At 31.1% G+C, this 15,195-nt stretch overlaps 4 protein-coding genes and 1 long non-coding RNA gene across 10 annotated transcripts; 2 read left to right on the top strand and 3 right to left on the bottom strand.

Annotated features, from left to right (window-relative positions):
- The first annotated feature begins 938 nt into the window (after nucleotides 1–938).
- LOC132950811 (asparagine synthetase domain-containing protein CG17486) lies at nucleotides 939–4,423 on the top strand. Of its 2 annotated transcripts, none has more exons than XM_061022389.1 (7): nucleotides 939–1,462; nucleotides 1,551–1,751; nucleotides 1,841–2,147; nucleotides 2,216–2,715; nucleotides 2,811–2,975; nucleotides 3,904–4,145; nucleotides 4,213–4,423. In XM_061022389.1, the coding sequence occupies exons 1-7, from the start codon at nucleotides 1,412–1,414 to the stop codon at nucleotides 4,385–4,387; spliced, it is 1,641 nt and encodes a 546-aa protein (XP_060878372.1). In that variant the 5' UTR covers nucleotides 939–1,411; the 3' UTR covers nucleotides 4,388–4,423. The 2 variants fall into 2 exon arrangements, with proteins under 2 accessions (XP_060878372.1, XP_060878373.1); XM_061022390.1 differs by having other exon boundaries at nucleotides 942–1,462; nucleotides 1,853–2,147.
- A 6-nt stretch (nucleotides 4,424–4,429) lies between these two features.
- LOC132950814 (spermatogenesis-associated protein 22-like) lies at nucleotides 4,430–7,426 on the bottom strand. Its single transcript, XM_061022397.1, has 4 exons — nucleotides 6,667–7,426; nucleotides 5,187–5,362; nucleotides 4,866–5,010; nucleotides 4,430–4,702 (listed from the first exon to the last, which is right to left on the bottom strand). Exons 1-4 carry the CDS (start codon nucleotides 6,753–6,755, stop codon nucleotides 4,564–4,566), a joined length of 549 nt encoding a protein of 182 aa, XP_060878380.1. The 5' UTR covers nucleotides 6,756–7,426; the 3' UTR covers nucleotides 4,430–4,563.
- Nucleotides 7,427–7,536: 110 nt separating this feature from the next.
- LOC132950812 (uncharacterized) lies at nucleotides 7,537–10,812 on the top strand. Of its 4 annotated transcripts, XM_061022392.1 has the most exons (8): nucleotides 7,537–7,622; nucleotides 7,856–7,979; nucleotides 8,251–8,505; nucleotides 8,572–8,720; nucleotides 8,788–9,031; nucleotides 9,108–9,211; nucleotides 9,969–10,063; nucleotides 10,299–10,812. In XM_061022392.1, exons 3-8 carry the CDS (start codon nucleotides 8,278–8,280, stop codon nucleotides 10,373–10,375), a joined length of 897 nt encoding a protein of 298 aa, XP_060878375.1. In that variant the 5' UTR covers nucleotides 7,537–7,622; nucleotides 7,856–7,979; nucleotides 8,251–8,277; the 3' UTR covers nucleotides 10,376–10,812. The 4 variants fall into 4 exon arrangements, with proteins under 4 accessions (XP_060878375.1, XP_060878377.1, XP_060878376.1 ...); XM_061022393.1 differs by having other exon boundaries at nucleotides 7,602–8,100; XM_061022391.1 differs by having other exon boundaries at nucleotides 7,604–7,979.
- Nucleotides 10,813–10,844: 32 nt separating this feature from the next.
- Nucleotides 10,845–12,859, bottom strand: LOC132950815 (uncharacterized). Its single transcript, XR_009665249.1, has 3 exons — nucleotides 12,257–12,859; nucleotides 11,057–11,314; nucleotides 10,845–10,980 (listed from the first exon to the last, which is right to left on the bottom strand). It is a non-coding gene; the product is annotated as an uncharacterized LOC132950815 (long non-coding RNA).
- Nucleotides 12,860–13,277: 418 nt separating this feature from the next.
- On the bottom strand, nucleotides 13,278–15,145 carry LOC132950813 (mediator of RNA polymerase II transcription subunit 8). 2 transcript variants are annotated; one of them, XM_061022396.1, is made up of 3 exons: nucleotides 14,951–15,145; nucleotides 13,983–14,395; nucleotides 13,278–13,887 (listed from the first exon to the last, which is right to left on the bottom strand). In XM_061022396.1, the coding sequence occupies exons 2-3, from the start codon at nucleotides 14,349–14,351 to the stop codon at nucleotides 13,507–13,509; spliced, it is 750 nt and encodes a 249-aa protein (XP_060878379.1). In that variant the 5' UTR covers nucleotides 14,352–14,395; nucleotides 14,951–15,145; the 3' UTR covers nucleotides 13,278–13,506. The 2 variants fall into 2 exon arrangements, with proteins under 2 accessions (XP_060878379.1, XP_060878378.1); XM_061022395.1 differs by having other exon boundaries at nucleotides 14,750–15,087.
- Nucleotides 15,146–15,195: the final 50 nt, after the last annotated feature.

The following is a 15,195-nucleotide window of genomic DNA, read 5'->3' as shown; positions in this document are numbered from 1 at the left end:
AGGCGTACAGGAGAGCGACACCCATTAGCCCACCTTTTTTTTTTTATTAATATTATAATAATAAATTAAAGTAAAAATAAATAATTAATAATTATTATAATTATAATTAATAAATTATTTAAAGAAATATATAGTTTTTATTGGGAAAGATTTTACTTAGGAAGTTGGATTATTGGTGTGTAGGAAATTATAGGTCTAGAATATGTCTCTGCAGTCTGCACCACCAGAAATTGGACTCAATTTACGCCACTGAGTACGAGCCATCTGTCTTAGTTAGGCTATCTTAATCCGTGGTACGAGTACAGGTTATGTTATACAAATTCGTCCTGATTCACCTATTCGCATTACCACCCATCCAACAAATCTAGCCATCTAGGCCAAAACGTCGTAGAAAAACATATTATTATTATCTACATCGTTATAATATGTATTATTAATTTATAAACATAATCTTTAATCTTCATAGTTTATCTGCTTATAATTATATATACCATAAAAATGGGTAATATATTTTATATAGGTAGGTAGTTTATATTATTATTTTATATTTATGATTATATTATATGCCAATGGGTCAACTTGCAGTTAACGCGCGCGCCGCTGGGCTAATGGGCTTTGGGAATTATGGTCAGGCTGGTCGCTGGTGCCACTCCTTATGGGCGAGCTATATTGTCTATATTATAGTTATAGTTATCTATAATTATGGTCAACAATAATAATAAATTTAGGCATATTATTTTACTATATAGTAAATACCTACTAATTTGTCATGATTGACGATTGTACATTAGGACAGGACGTACTGTAAAAGTATAAACGGTCATCGGCGGTCACTGCCAAAGTGCCAAACTCGTGATTGCCGAGATAAGCGGTTGGCGGTGTACGTTGATACCATAGAGTAATATTACTCTCAAGGTGTATAATTGATAAAATATATAAGGTGTATAATTGTATCAATACACCTTGATTACTCTATGGTTGATACTTGTTAACTTACTGATAAGCAGTTCTTCGCAAATCGTAATATTGCCGAACGCGGTACCGAGTACCGACACCGAATATTACCGATCCAAAAAATTATTATTTCCGACGTTTCAGCAATATTACATCACGATTCACGACGCATTTTCCGTCTCGGCGATCGATAACGACCACGACGCCGTAATGATGGGTCAATCGTTTTTCGCGAGATAAAAAGTATACCCACCTGTAGCTTATACATTAATTTCATCTACTTACGGTACGCGGCCTTGTTGCTGGTAAGACGCATATTGCGAAAAATTCGCCCAACAAATAAATAGGTAGCCACTGTGCCGACATCGCTATCCGTTGATGAGCATCCTTTGACTTGTTCCCAGTCCCTTGATACAAATCCGCGACGTTGTTCGGTGTAGGTACCTACGATCTCGTCATGTGCGGTATATTTTGTTCGTTCGTCAAAGGGTCCGCCGCATGCGGTGAGGTAAATTACTGGCTTCCACTGCGACTGCTGCTTTTGCACACTGGCCATTTAATTCAAATTAGATTTCCTAGCCCCGTTTTGTCCGCAGATTAGCAAGTGTAGATCGTCGCTGCAGAAGAGAGGCCCGGACGTGGGTTCCACTCATCAGGTCAACGTCAACGGCTACACTGCGTTGTTCTCGGGAAACATACTGTGGACTCAAGGAGAGCGTCCGACCGGTCAGCCATATATTGATAGAAAGGGAAATATATTACTATGGAATGGCGACGCGTACAGTTGGAATCTGACGGTGAGTCGAATACGATGAATAAAATATTATATACTCGACATATATATTATATAATATATAATAATATATACACATATATTATTAAAAAGTCCTATTACCAGATGAACGCTAGTATTAAAGACAGCGATACAAAAATAATATCAGATTTTCTGTGCGATGGAGGCAGCATGGAACTGTTTATGACTTCTGTCCACGGCCCATATTCCATTATCTATTACGACTGTGAACAACAAGTTTTGTGGGTCGGTAGAGATCCAATAGGCCGCATCAGTTTGTTATGGAACATCAGTGCAGACAAACTGATAGTCACTTCAGTTGGACACAAAGACATTGCAGATCTAGAAGAAGTACCAGCTATTGGATTGTTCAGATTTGATTTGAATGCGTGTATACTCGGTACATAAATGTCTAAATATTGTTTTAATAATATGTGAGTTGTCATTGATTGTTTGTTAACGTTTCAGAACCTCAATTATACCAGTGGTCACACACACGTTTTGATTGTGATTACAACATTCCAAATGAATTGCAATATTTTAAACAGACCCGTGTTCAACATGTTACAAATCCTGAAGACTCTATATTACAACAAAATGATAAATTAAACATGTCTGAGCTATTATTGCACCAAGAATTTTGTAAGAATGTCAGTAATCTGATTCACTATTTGTCTCAGTCAGTTGAAAAAAGAACAACAATCAATCCAAAGGCTTGTAAAATGTGCGAGTTCAAATGTGATCATGCAAAAATTGCTATTTTATTTTCAGGAGGTATAGATTCGGCATTACTAGCTCTATTAGCTTCCAAATATGTAGAATCTGATGAACCAATCGATTTGTTAAATGTTTCATTTGAAAGACCAGCAAACTCTGGCAATTTTGAATGCCCAGATAGGCAAACATGTTTAAATACATTAGAAGAGTTAAAAACTTTGTGTCCAACTAGACGATGGAATTTAATAAAAGTGAGTGACATTTTACTAGTACAAATTTATAAATACCCATAATGAAAAAAATACAATTACATTATATTTTTTTTAAACATTGGATATATATTTAGATAGATATTTCCAGTGTTGAATTGCAACAAAAACGTTTTGACACTATACGCCATCTCATTTATCCTTTAAAAACCGTCCTAGATGATAGCCTTGGTTGTTCCTTATGGTTTGCCTCTCGAGGACTTGGCAAATGTAATGGAAAATCTTATAAAACCCCTGCTCGAGTAAGTAATTTAAATATCATAATATTATACTAGCTTAAATAGTTTGATGTGTACATAGTTTTTCATTGTCTTATGACTTATAATCAAATTATTACATTTATCTAAATATAATATGTTAAAGATAGTTTATTAGAAACACTGTGTAGTTCAGTATTGGAACTTCTAATTTCAACTTTTAATCTTTTAATTCTTATTAGGCTTTAACTAATTAACATTTTTAAAGGTGAGCAGAAGCATGTATTATATTTCTTAGTTGATTTATTAAATTATTACTTTATCTAGAGAGTGCAACGGGGAAATGAGTCATCTATCTTATATACATGTAATATTGCAAAATTATTCTGTACTCTACTCTAGAAACGTATCCTGAGCAGGTTAAGGGGTTGTATACTTGTACCCCCCATCAGAAAATTGTTAAATAAGAAAAAAAAATTCATTAATAAATCAATTTTAGATAAAAGTTGTCAACAGTTAATTTTAAAGCTAGGTACAATTGAAAATACAAAATAGATTAAATAACACTCCTCACACACACTATTCTATTACCACTATTAGAATATTTTGTGCATGGTTAACATGTTTCAGGATGATTATAGAATACCATCAAAAATTAAATCTCAATGTATCAATTACTATTAAGATACTCTAATCTAAGAGTACCCACTTAATATGAACAAAAAAATTAATTATAATCATACATTTAGAAATTCTGGATTCTGATAATTATTTGTCCAAAATCTAATTAAAATTAGAATTAATCAACAAACATCTTAAAATTATAAAATTAATCTCATTTTTATAGTGATAGCTAATAAAAATTATTATTTGTTAAAAGTTTTATAGTGAAACTAAAATATTTTCAAATTGATTACAAAATTTAAATAATTAGGTATTGTTCAATGTTCATAATATAATTTAAATTACACAGGTGTTATTGTCTGGAATGGGTGCAGATGAGCTATTGGGCGGGTATACAAGGTATAGAAAAATTCTGCAGCGACATGGTTGGCAGTCACTAAATGAAGAATTAGATAAAGATTTTTCCAAAATACCATCACGTAATCTAGGTCGAGATAACCGTGTGTGTTGTGACCATGGTCGTCAGCTACGTACACCATATTTAGATGAAAATTTTGTAGAATATATTAGAGGACTTTCACCATGGCAACGGTTATTATATTTAATTACATAAATAATAGTTGGAAATTTATTTTTTGTATTAATGAAAATATTTTAGGTGCTGGCCAAAAGAACCATATCCGATCAACTTGGGTGAAAAGCTATTGTTACGATTAGCAGCGTTCAAATTGGGACTTATAAATGCAGCCTGTTTACCAAAACGAGCTCTACAATTTGGCTCAAGAATAGCCAATAAAAAAGAAAATGGTAGTGATTTAAGTGATAGATTATAAATTTATAAATAATAAATATAAATTTTATTTTTTAAACACTAATCTTATTATTTGTTTATACATTATACTAATATATACTTACCAAGAAAATTATTAATTTTAAATAAATCAAATTATTTTTCTATAGAATCAAAAAATAAAAAATAATTTACAATTTTAACTGCTTATAATAATACTTAGACCTTATATATTAAAATATCATTAATTGTCCAATGGCTGACTAAAGATATTCTGTCGAATGAAGTTTTGTCTTCATGTATTTCTCGAATAGTGAATACTTGCAATTTATTTTTTCCTTTTACATGACCAGTACACCTATTAATAAATCCACGTAAAATTTCAGGCTACATTTTCAATATCAGTGTGTGATATAACTATTTAAACCCTCTGCAGTAATATCAGTTTAACTTAGGTTTTTTGTTTTTATCATATAATATATATATTAAATTATAATAAATTAAATATAAATAACACTCACAATACTAATGTTCCTTTAGATATATTAGGCATTTTTCTATCTATTTCATAAAATACACATACTATTCCAGATTTTTTCTGTTCGCTGCGCAAACAAAATATTTTTTCACATTTATTGCTGCCAGTTTTTACCAAATCCATAACTCCTAAAACTAAAATATTTTAATATCCATCCCGAAAAATATATTAGAAACTACAGAGTAATTATTCTTCAAATTCTAATTAATATTAAAATTGGACAACTCATTAATACACTAACCAAGTATATATAATATATTATAGGTATTGGAAAGATTTTATAACAATGAATAATAATATGTACCAAATACTTGGTAAATAATTTTGGTCGGTTCCAAAAACGATAACAATCTGCACCAACGCGCCACTTGTTTAACACTTCCAACCAAAAGCTTCTTGCCCTCGTCGATAACTTCTTTGGATTCATCATTGGGCTTGTTGCTATGATTGTGAACAGTACTGGGAGTGGACAATGTCAATCTACATAATTAAAAAAAATTCATTAGCAAAACCTAACACCAAAAAAAAAGATAAAATTGTATTCTTTGAAAACCAGCACTAAAACAATTTACCTATTAAATTAATGTAAAAGGCTGTGTGTATTCACATTAGAAACAAGAAATGTAATTACTTGTAAACTTTCTTGATTTTTAATTTTTAGAAATGTATTAACTGATATCACACTCAAACGGTATCCAGAAAAATTTCGGTGTGAACAGCCTCACAAAAAATAATTTTCATTCTCATTTAAGAGATAGATCTCCGAAACCAGAGAGCGGATTTTGTTGTTTGGGGTCTTGTTAGATTCACATTGGTTAGGAGAAGTGCAGTTAAGATTTTCAGAATTTTATCTTTAATAGTTAATTTACTACACTACATAACAAAAAATTAAAACAAATTTTATCGGGCGTTTTTTGATGTTTTTCAGCTTTACAGCTTTGTAGTGAACTAACGATTGGAGATAATGTTCAGAAAATCTTCACTGCACTTCTCCTAGCCAATGTGAATCTAACAAGACCCCAAACAACGAAATCCATTCTCCAGTTTCAGAAATCTACCTCGCTAAATGAAAATCTAGCGAAAAAAATCTCTTTTTTTATCTGTGAAGAATTAAATAATTTTTTTTTAAAAATTTGAATTTCACATTTAATATCTACTTGATAATCCCTTTTTAATGAGTTATCAACCAACTTTCTAGCTATCATAGTTTAGGAGAAAACTTAAAAAATAGAAATTTTGGGACTGTTCACGCCGTCGTTTTTATGGATTCAAGTAGTTATACCGCTTGGGTGTGATATCAGATCTCTCTCATCAATATTTATTATTTTATATTAAAGCTAGCTAAATTACCCACCTACTTATCATTAATGAGTTACATATTTATTATTTTCCTATTTAAAACAAATTCTTGAAGTTTTCAAAATTCAGACTTTTTCATTTCAATTACCATACTTATTTGATTAAAAATCAAGAAAGTAATAATAAGCTAATATTAAAAATTGTAAAATTCATTAGGTGCAATATTATGAATAAAATATAAATCCCCATTTAAATAAAAATTATTTCGGCCATTAGTTTGTGCCTTCCCCCGTCTAAGTAAGAAAACATAATTGGTGAACGCAAAAAAAGAATAAAAAATAGTAGTGTAAAACAGTTGCGCCCCCTTGCGACTCCCCCCCCCCCCCCTCACCAATTCGAGCACTCTAAGGAGGCACAACAACGGATAGGTCGACAAAAAACTAAACAAATCGATCAGTACAAAAGTCGTTGGAAAATATAATTACGCGGTCGTCGGTTGAAGTCCCAAGCTTCGGCCGTATGGATTATGACGGTTGCTAGAACTCGGACCGCCACTAATTGAAGAGTCCATCATCTCGGTATGCGTTCCAACTGTTCCAAGTCGAGTCTCGGCGAGTGTAAATATACGTTATCGCGGACGACAAAGACTTAAAAAGTTAAAACCGATGGACATATGGCGGTGTCAAGGTAATACTAATAATTATACAATTTTAATTTAATTATAATACTGTGAATTCGTAGAACCCATGGCTAAATAAACCAGCCGTGGTAAAACCCTCAACTCCGGTGAATTGTTGGTAACTGTAAACTGGTAAGTACCAACCCCAATATCAAACGCACAATCACACAACTTGGCACGAGTTTAATACATTAATCTAATATACATACCTATATATTTATCTTTCAATATTTAATATTATGATGTTATACTCTACGAGTAACTTGATCTGCCGGGTTCGGAATTATTGTGAACGCTCTTTACACGATATAGCTAAAGCTAGGTGATCCTGGTTGCCCGGGTAATCCGTTGGCATTTCCGTACTAAAAAGTAATAATAGTTAACGATATTATAAATTATAAAACTATAGTTGAATTATTATTTTCATTTTTCGCTGTTCAATGTAAGATCACACAAAATGCATAGCGTGTTCGGCTACTTTGACTTAAAATTTCGTCGTTATAACACGGAAATACGTAATAGATCATCTATTCTGTGCACGTGATTCTGTAGTAATAATGTTGAAGGCGAGTACATTTAATATTTGGCGCGCACAGCTCGTCAAGCGCGCGCTACCGTACAAACCATGGTCTTGGTTAAAGAAGACCGTGGTTTAAACTGTCCGCGGGCGGCAACTGTGATGATAACTGATAAGACGACCGCCGCGAATCGCGATACAAAAATATAGTGAATAGTAAATAGTAAATTACTAAAAAAGAACAGGTATGTGTACAAACAAATATATTTCTATAATCATTCACGAATTCTCGTATAAATATTAAATACTCTTGAGCTGGAATTATTTCATATTTGTTAAGTTTTTGTGGTCAGTTGTCGTATTTCCGCAATTCTGCGATAAACAGTGTGAGGACCCTCGGTGTTTTTCGTCTCGTCGGCGCCGGAAATAACTCTCGTTCCATTAAACCTTTCGTTATTTCAAATTATGTAATCTACAGAATTTGGCGGTTCAATGATCAAAAGCTGCAAAAGTGTTGTTCCTGTCGACATCTGCCCGCTAGTTTACCGGGGACCATTGAATGTTGAACAGCGTAGAGTGTAGACGCTCCGACTAGATTTAGGGTAAGTGAGCTGAAGAAGTCAATGTCAGCTCGAATGCTCAATCCGGAGTGGATCCATATTGGAAGGCTGTATGTTTTCCGAGGCTCTCAAGTAGTGACTAACCTACTGACTATAATATATAGTGAGATTATATTCCTAGTAACTATGTTATTCGGTTATACTTGGTATTTTTCTCCACCTATTATCCAGGGTTGGGGCTTACAGTCCTATCCAACCCCCAAAATGTAGTAGTTATTTACTTTTTTTTATTATTACCTAATATTATTAATAGCTAAAGAAAACGTGCTGTAATTCCAAAATGGATCAAATGTTACCGAGCCCGGGGTTCAGTATTCCCAGTATTGGAACCCCAGTACATCAACCAGAAGAAGATCAGCAGATTATGCAAATGCCACCGCTACAACCACAAAGTCTAGCCATGAGTACCAGTAGTCTGCCATCTCAACAACAGTCGATGAATAAAATATATCAGACAAACAACATGGGTTACGCCACACCACACAGCATGATGCATTCACAAACACCTGTAACAACTTATTTAAACAGTAGTATTATTTTTTAACCAGACATTAATACCAGGATTCCTATTTAGGTACATCAAAGTATGCCATCTTTGACGTCCATCAGTTCATCTTCTTCGACTGTCCCAGCGCTACAAACTATTCAAAACCCAGCAACGCCTGCCCCGATGACACCTATGACACCAGCTTCTGCTGATCCCGGAATTGTACCTCAACTCCAGTGAGTTATTGTTTTTTTATTTAAGTGCATTATTTACATAATTTTATTTTCTTATTTTTATTTCAAGGAATATAGTGTCGACGGTAAATCTTGGATGTCGGCTTGACCTGAAAACTATTGCTTTACATGCACGTAATGCTGAATTTAACCCTAAACGATTTGCAGCTGTCATAATGAGAATACGTGAACCACGTACTACAGCACTAATCTTTAGTTCTGGTAAAATGGTGTGTACTGGTGCAAAAAGTGAAGAAGATTCCAGACTGGCAGCAAGAAAATATGCTAGGATCATTCAAAAACTCAGCTTTCCCGTGAGTCTTGCTTAAGTCTTGAATAAAATATTATTATGCTTTTTTATATTTGCATTTAACCATTTTCTATTATTAGGCCAAGTTTTTAGACTTTAAAATTCAAAACATGGTAGGCAGTTGTGATGTGAAGTTTCCTATACGTCTTGAGGGATTGGTACTCACTCATGGCCAGTTTAGCAGGTAGTTTATTCTGCTATGTTAACTATGTTAGCTATTTTGCTTAGTTTTGTAATTTTGGTATACAGTATGTCCCAAAAGTCCCGTATCACCCTTACTCCTTAGTATCTCCGAGGAAAATCAATATATTTAAATGCAGTTTTTTTGCAGTAATAAGTAATAAGAAGAAATCTGATTAAATGACATAATATTCAATTTTTTTTCAAAATATCAAAAATTACCAAAAATTTTTTTTAGGTAATAAGTTTTTTAAATTTCCAAGATATCTGTTTTATTGATCGTATTTTTTAAAACAGTTCAAAAAAAAAATATTAAAGTTTAATGAAAATTGCCTAAGTTAGAACTAATTATTATTTTGAATTTTTAAGAATAATTATAGTTCCTATGTTTACGGCATTAGCAAAATACGATTTGCATGCTTTAATCAGAAATTGAAACACTGATTTTTCGGCAGAAATTCGAAATAATAATTAGCCCTAACTTGGTTGATTTTCATTAAATTAAAATTTTTTTTTTTTGAACTGTTTTGAAAAATATGATCAACAAAACGGCTATCTTGGAAATAAAAAAACTTAATTGCCTAAAAAATATTTTTGATAATTTTAGAATTTAAAAAAAAAAATCGAAACTCATGCTATTCAATCAGAATTTTCATACTTATTACTGCTAAAAACTGCATATAAATATATTGATTTTCCACAGAGATACTAAGGGTGATACGGGACTTTAGGGACATACTATAAAATGTTTTTTTTTTTAGTTATGAACCAGAACTTTTTCCTGGACTTATTTACAGAATGGTTAAACCGCGTATTGTATTACTGATTTTTGTTTCTGGAAAAGTTGTACTGACAGGTAACTTATCATTGTAACTTACACAAAAACTACTTTTATACTTTTTACCAATTATTGTTATTGATGTCAAAGGACCACATAACACAAAAAATAAGTTTGTTTGATTTGAAAGTTCCTACTAAATTATAATTAGTTACTAAAAAAATTGTATTACTTATAATAATAAATTATGGTATTAAATATTATCTGTTAACTTTATTTGTGTTATTTAATCTTAATAATATTACGATTGCAGGTGCCAAAGTACGTCAAGAAATTTATGATGCATACGATAATATTTATCCAATATTGAAAAGCTTTAAAAAAAACTAAATTATTATGTATACAGTGTTTATTTAAATGTATGTATTATTTTTTATTATTAATGTTTAAGAATTTAATTTTATCTTGATATATTTAATTTAAAGTTAAGTTGTTTTATTGTACAAAAACGTAGATTATTTTTGCTGGATATTTTCATATTTATTATAAAATATAGTTAAAAAATTGAAGCTAAATTAGATATTGAGACCTCGGAGTGCCACTAAAAATATTTATAAATATTCATTGAATTTATTATGTTATTCATTCAAGTATTTAACGTATATAGCTAAACTACTACTTTCCATTAATGTAATAACTTAGATTTAATTTTCCTCAAAAAGTCATAATAATTGTATACAAATAAAATTGATTATCCATAAAAATTAATTTATAGCATTTATTTAAGCTATAATCTATAGTTAATAAATAATAATCAATAAAGCGTATCAATTCTAAATTAGAATATTGTACTATTTATATGCACTTTATTTTTCCAATAAAATGTTAACTTCCATTTTATATTATTGTGAGTTCTAACTGTAGATGATATATATTATATTGTATGTTCTACGCCACCCTACACATATTATTTTTTAACCATATCTCACCATCCCCTAAAATCAAAAACAAAATTTTTTCAGAGAATATTTAGCTATTTTTAATAAAAAAAAAAAGGTAGAAATTATTTACCATTTATTTTTAGGGTTCCGTAGGTAAAACTGGACCCTATTACTAAGGCTCCGCTGTCTGTCTGTCCGTCTGTCACCAGGCTGTATCCCATGAAAGTTGTAAATTTGAAATTTTCACAGATTATATATTTCTGTTGCCGCTATAGCAACAAATACTAAAAATTTTAGAATATATAATATAAGCAGTGTTGCCAACATGTTTATAGATTACGGTACGGAACACGACTCGCACTTGTCTGGTTTTTCTTCTCTTTTAGTTCTAAGGTGTTAGAAAATTTTTATCAATTTTTCACTCAATTGACTACTTTTTTTCAATTACAACAAATTCTATAGTAAGTTTCTTTAAGTAAACAAACAAAAACAATTATAAGTAAACCAGTTCATCGGGAAAAATAATCATATTTATATTTTTGTTGTAATTCAAAAATTATTAACCCACTGTAGAATCAAAATATTTGCTTAATATTTAAATTATATAATTTTCAAAAATATTCTATTTTTTTTCAATGTATGTATTATAGCATTTTTGTTTGTAAGTTGAAAAGTTAAAAATTTAATACAACATTCTTATTAAGTTATTCTTACACCAATTAAAAAAATCGATAATATAAAACAGTTTTAATTCTGTGTTTAAAGTTAAAATTTTAATGATATTGAATATCTATTAGCTGTTCAAACGTTAAGTAAAATGTACGAAAAGTTTGAGGAGGCTTTGCCATAAAGGCCCCTCTATTGGCGCATGTGTATATGTAGGTTCCTACTCAATGTAATATAGGTACACTATAAGTACACATGACTGTATAACATAGATAGTATATTAACATAATCATGCTGACTGCTAAGGATGTTCAATACCCAGGAGTCAGGATATGCCTGAAAAAGTTAGGAAACAGCGTTGAACTCATTCAGTAAATAATATATACGAATACAACAAGCATTTGTTGTATCTGGCTAATAGCGGGTAAAACAAAAATACAGAGGATTTTATTTTACTTACGATTGAGATTAAAACGCTGTATTTGTATATATTATTTATTATTATTAATTAAAATTGAAGATTTAATACTGTATTTATGGATACATATTACTTAAAACATAATTCAATATATTTTTATAGACTTGAATTCCATTTTTTTTAAATAATCATTACTTTGTAGAATATTAAGTGATAATCAAAGTTTCTAATAAAAATAACTCTTACCTTTCATCTTCTGAAGTATTCTCATATTTTGTATAGGTATTAGGTAATATAATTTTTCAAGTCATTGATGCTGCATAAGCATTGGATATTGAGGGGTAGGTACAGTTCCAAAATTGTCTTCATGCTCATCAGTAATCCCTATCTTTATCTGGCTCAACTTGATTGATGATTACCAGCAATCATGTCTGATCATGACAACTGTGATAATTTCTTCATCTGTTGCTAATCGAGGGGGGATAAATAAAATGATAATAATATTTATTTTTGAATTTATAAATACAGAAATCCTGCATACTTCTGCACGATCTAGTCAAATTGTTGCTAATTTGTTTATTTACAGTGACGGAAGAAGGTTTTCTGGGGCGCCTAGGGAAATATAGTTTTTGTAGTCCTAAGGCTTTTAATTTTAAAAGAGACCCAGTATGCCCAAATTTTGTGTAAAAATTAGTTTTTCCTTAATTTTTTTTTGTTTTTCTCGGTTATTTTTAAAAATAATAAATTTTAACTATTGAACCTGTAATGAACCAATTAACTCCGATTTGCTATCATGATTTTATTTCCCCAAAAGATGAATACAAACATAAACATAAAATAAAAAACACACAATCCATTAATTGCTTCATTCAGAATGTAAAAAAATAATATTTAGGTTACTTCTTTTTTTTATCCTGGACACTGAAAATTCTTGTTAGAAAATATAGAATCTGTACCTGAAGCACAAAATAAACTGAAGATACAATAAGCATATGATAATAGTCAATAGATATGTATAAGAATGAACAGTTTGTTCATATTTTTTTTAAATTTTTAGTGATTTTTATATGACATGTAAAGACCTCTAGACCTCAGATTAATACATCAAATACCAGTTTTTCAGAACATTTCATAACATTATTATGTTATTTATTATTAATAAAATTCTTTATTAGATCATCTGTTACAGAGCCGAACAAAAAGCTCATTATATTATATGATAAATTTAATTTAAAATTAGAAAATTAAGTTGCTGTAAGACATATAATTATTGCAAAATCATTTTTATTTATTTTATAAATAAATTAACTGTACATTTTTAAACTATATTAATATGTTCATAAAAATACATTTACACTTGTTATACAATATTAGAATGTAATAATATGTATGTTATATTAATTTATATTAAAATGTATCGATTATTGATATGGATATGAAAAAAAATATTTAATAAAACATTAAGAAGAATATTACATAGCATTAAAAAAATTGCTTCATCGATATGGATGAGGTGCTCCAGCAGCCTTTACATTGGTCTTCATTCCAGGAGGTGGTTTAGGCATCATTCCCATTGGTGGTGTATTTGGCCCCATGCTAGGAGTAACTGGTCTACCAGTAGGGGGCACCATCATACCACCAGGAGATACTTGTGGCACCATCGGTTTCAAATTTTTACCCATGCTTACAGCGGACACAAGTGTATGCAAGTCTGCAACTGATGAGGTTTGGCCGATACCAACACGAGCTCCAGTTTCCACTTCCCATTCTTCTCTGGCTTTAGAAACAAGGTCCAGTACATGATTAACTACCTTGTTGAATGCTGCCAGCTGTTTTTGTGCCGTTTCAAATTGTAAACCACCTGCCTTGTGTTCAACCTGCAGAATCAATTATACATATTATAATGTCAGCAAATTTAATCACATTAATTGAACACAATGCGGGTAGAATATAAATAATACATTTTAGTGACCTGCATGAGTTTATGTTCCACTTCTGGTTCGGTTTTGGTACGCAAGAAATCGGGTACAATGTCGTGGGACAGGGCAGGCACTCGATTTTCAGTGATGCGAGCGAGATCTTCATCGCGCTCTGGATTCAACATCAGTGGCAGAACACTGTAGTTACGCAACTGCGGAAGTTTCTCGTAAGAAAGATACTTCATGATGGCAGTGTACTGTGTTGAGAACACAGCGAAAGTATCAAGTACTGTCGTCCAGTTGACATTGTCTCGTTCATGTTCTAACTTGAATATAAGAGCGTATATCTGAGCTTTGAACTCGTTCAACTTACTTTGGAAGTTTTCAAGCACCAGTTCCAATTGTTTGTCTTCGCGCTGCATTTTTGGATTCTTTGAAGTAGGATAATTGTAAAAACAATATTTTTCTAAAAACAGTAAAAACAATTATAATATCATCAATACAGTCCCACTATACTGCAGTTCACAGTTTCACATTGTTAGCCTACAATATATTATGTGTATCCAACAACATTTTAAGTCTTTGTTTAAATTGTATATAACATCTAAAAATGTCTATTGCTTTGAATATTAGAATAGCCTCACACATTGCTAGGCGTGTCCTAGAATAATTAATAAATATAATATGGACCAAAGATTGATAAAAATATACAACTTAAGAAATGTGTTTTGTATCATTATGATCACGGAATAATTTTGAGTTGGTTATTATATAATTTAATTGAAATATTATTGAATTCAATATAAATGTATTTTCTTACTTATTTTTGTTGCAATAATGTAATGTAGGTAGTTTACTTTACTGTGAAAGTGATGGTATCCGTGAACATAATATCATTAGATCCATTAATCAAGTCTATATTCTAGTAAGTAGTAAGTCCGGTCCCTGGTTCGTGAAATCGTGACTAAATAATAATGTAATAAATACTAGAAATTAAAATTTATAATATTATATCAGTCACACTATCTCTGTAATCTGTATTCTGTTTCTGTTGTTCCACGGCTATAGTTCACGGGACCCAACTGTCCCCATCACCATTTGTTAACACTGGTTGGTCTTTAGCAGGCTCAAATCACGGAGTACGGACTATAATCGGAATTTAATCTATTTTGTGCTATAATAGTCTGTGGCTTAAATTAACGGGCAGGTATATTTACAATATTACTGTAGGTCACGATTTAAGATATCTTAAATCGTGCTGTAGGT

The sequence above is a fragment of the Metopolophium dirhodum genome, chromosome 8, assembly GCF_019925205.1.
Source record: "Metopolophium dirhodum isolate CAU chromosome 8, ASM1992520v1, whole genome shotgun sequence".
NCBI classification, from domain to species: domain Eukaryota; kingdom Metazoa; phylum Arthropoda; class Insecta; order Hemiptera; family Aphididae; genus Metopolophium; species Metopolophium dirhodum.
Note: the sequence above shows the minus strand (reverse complement) of the source record. Positions and strands in the feature narration are given on the sequence as shown.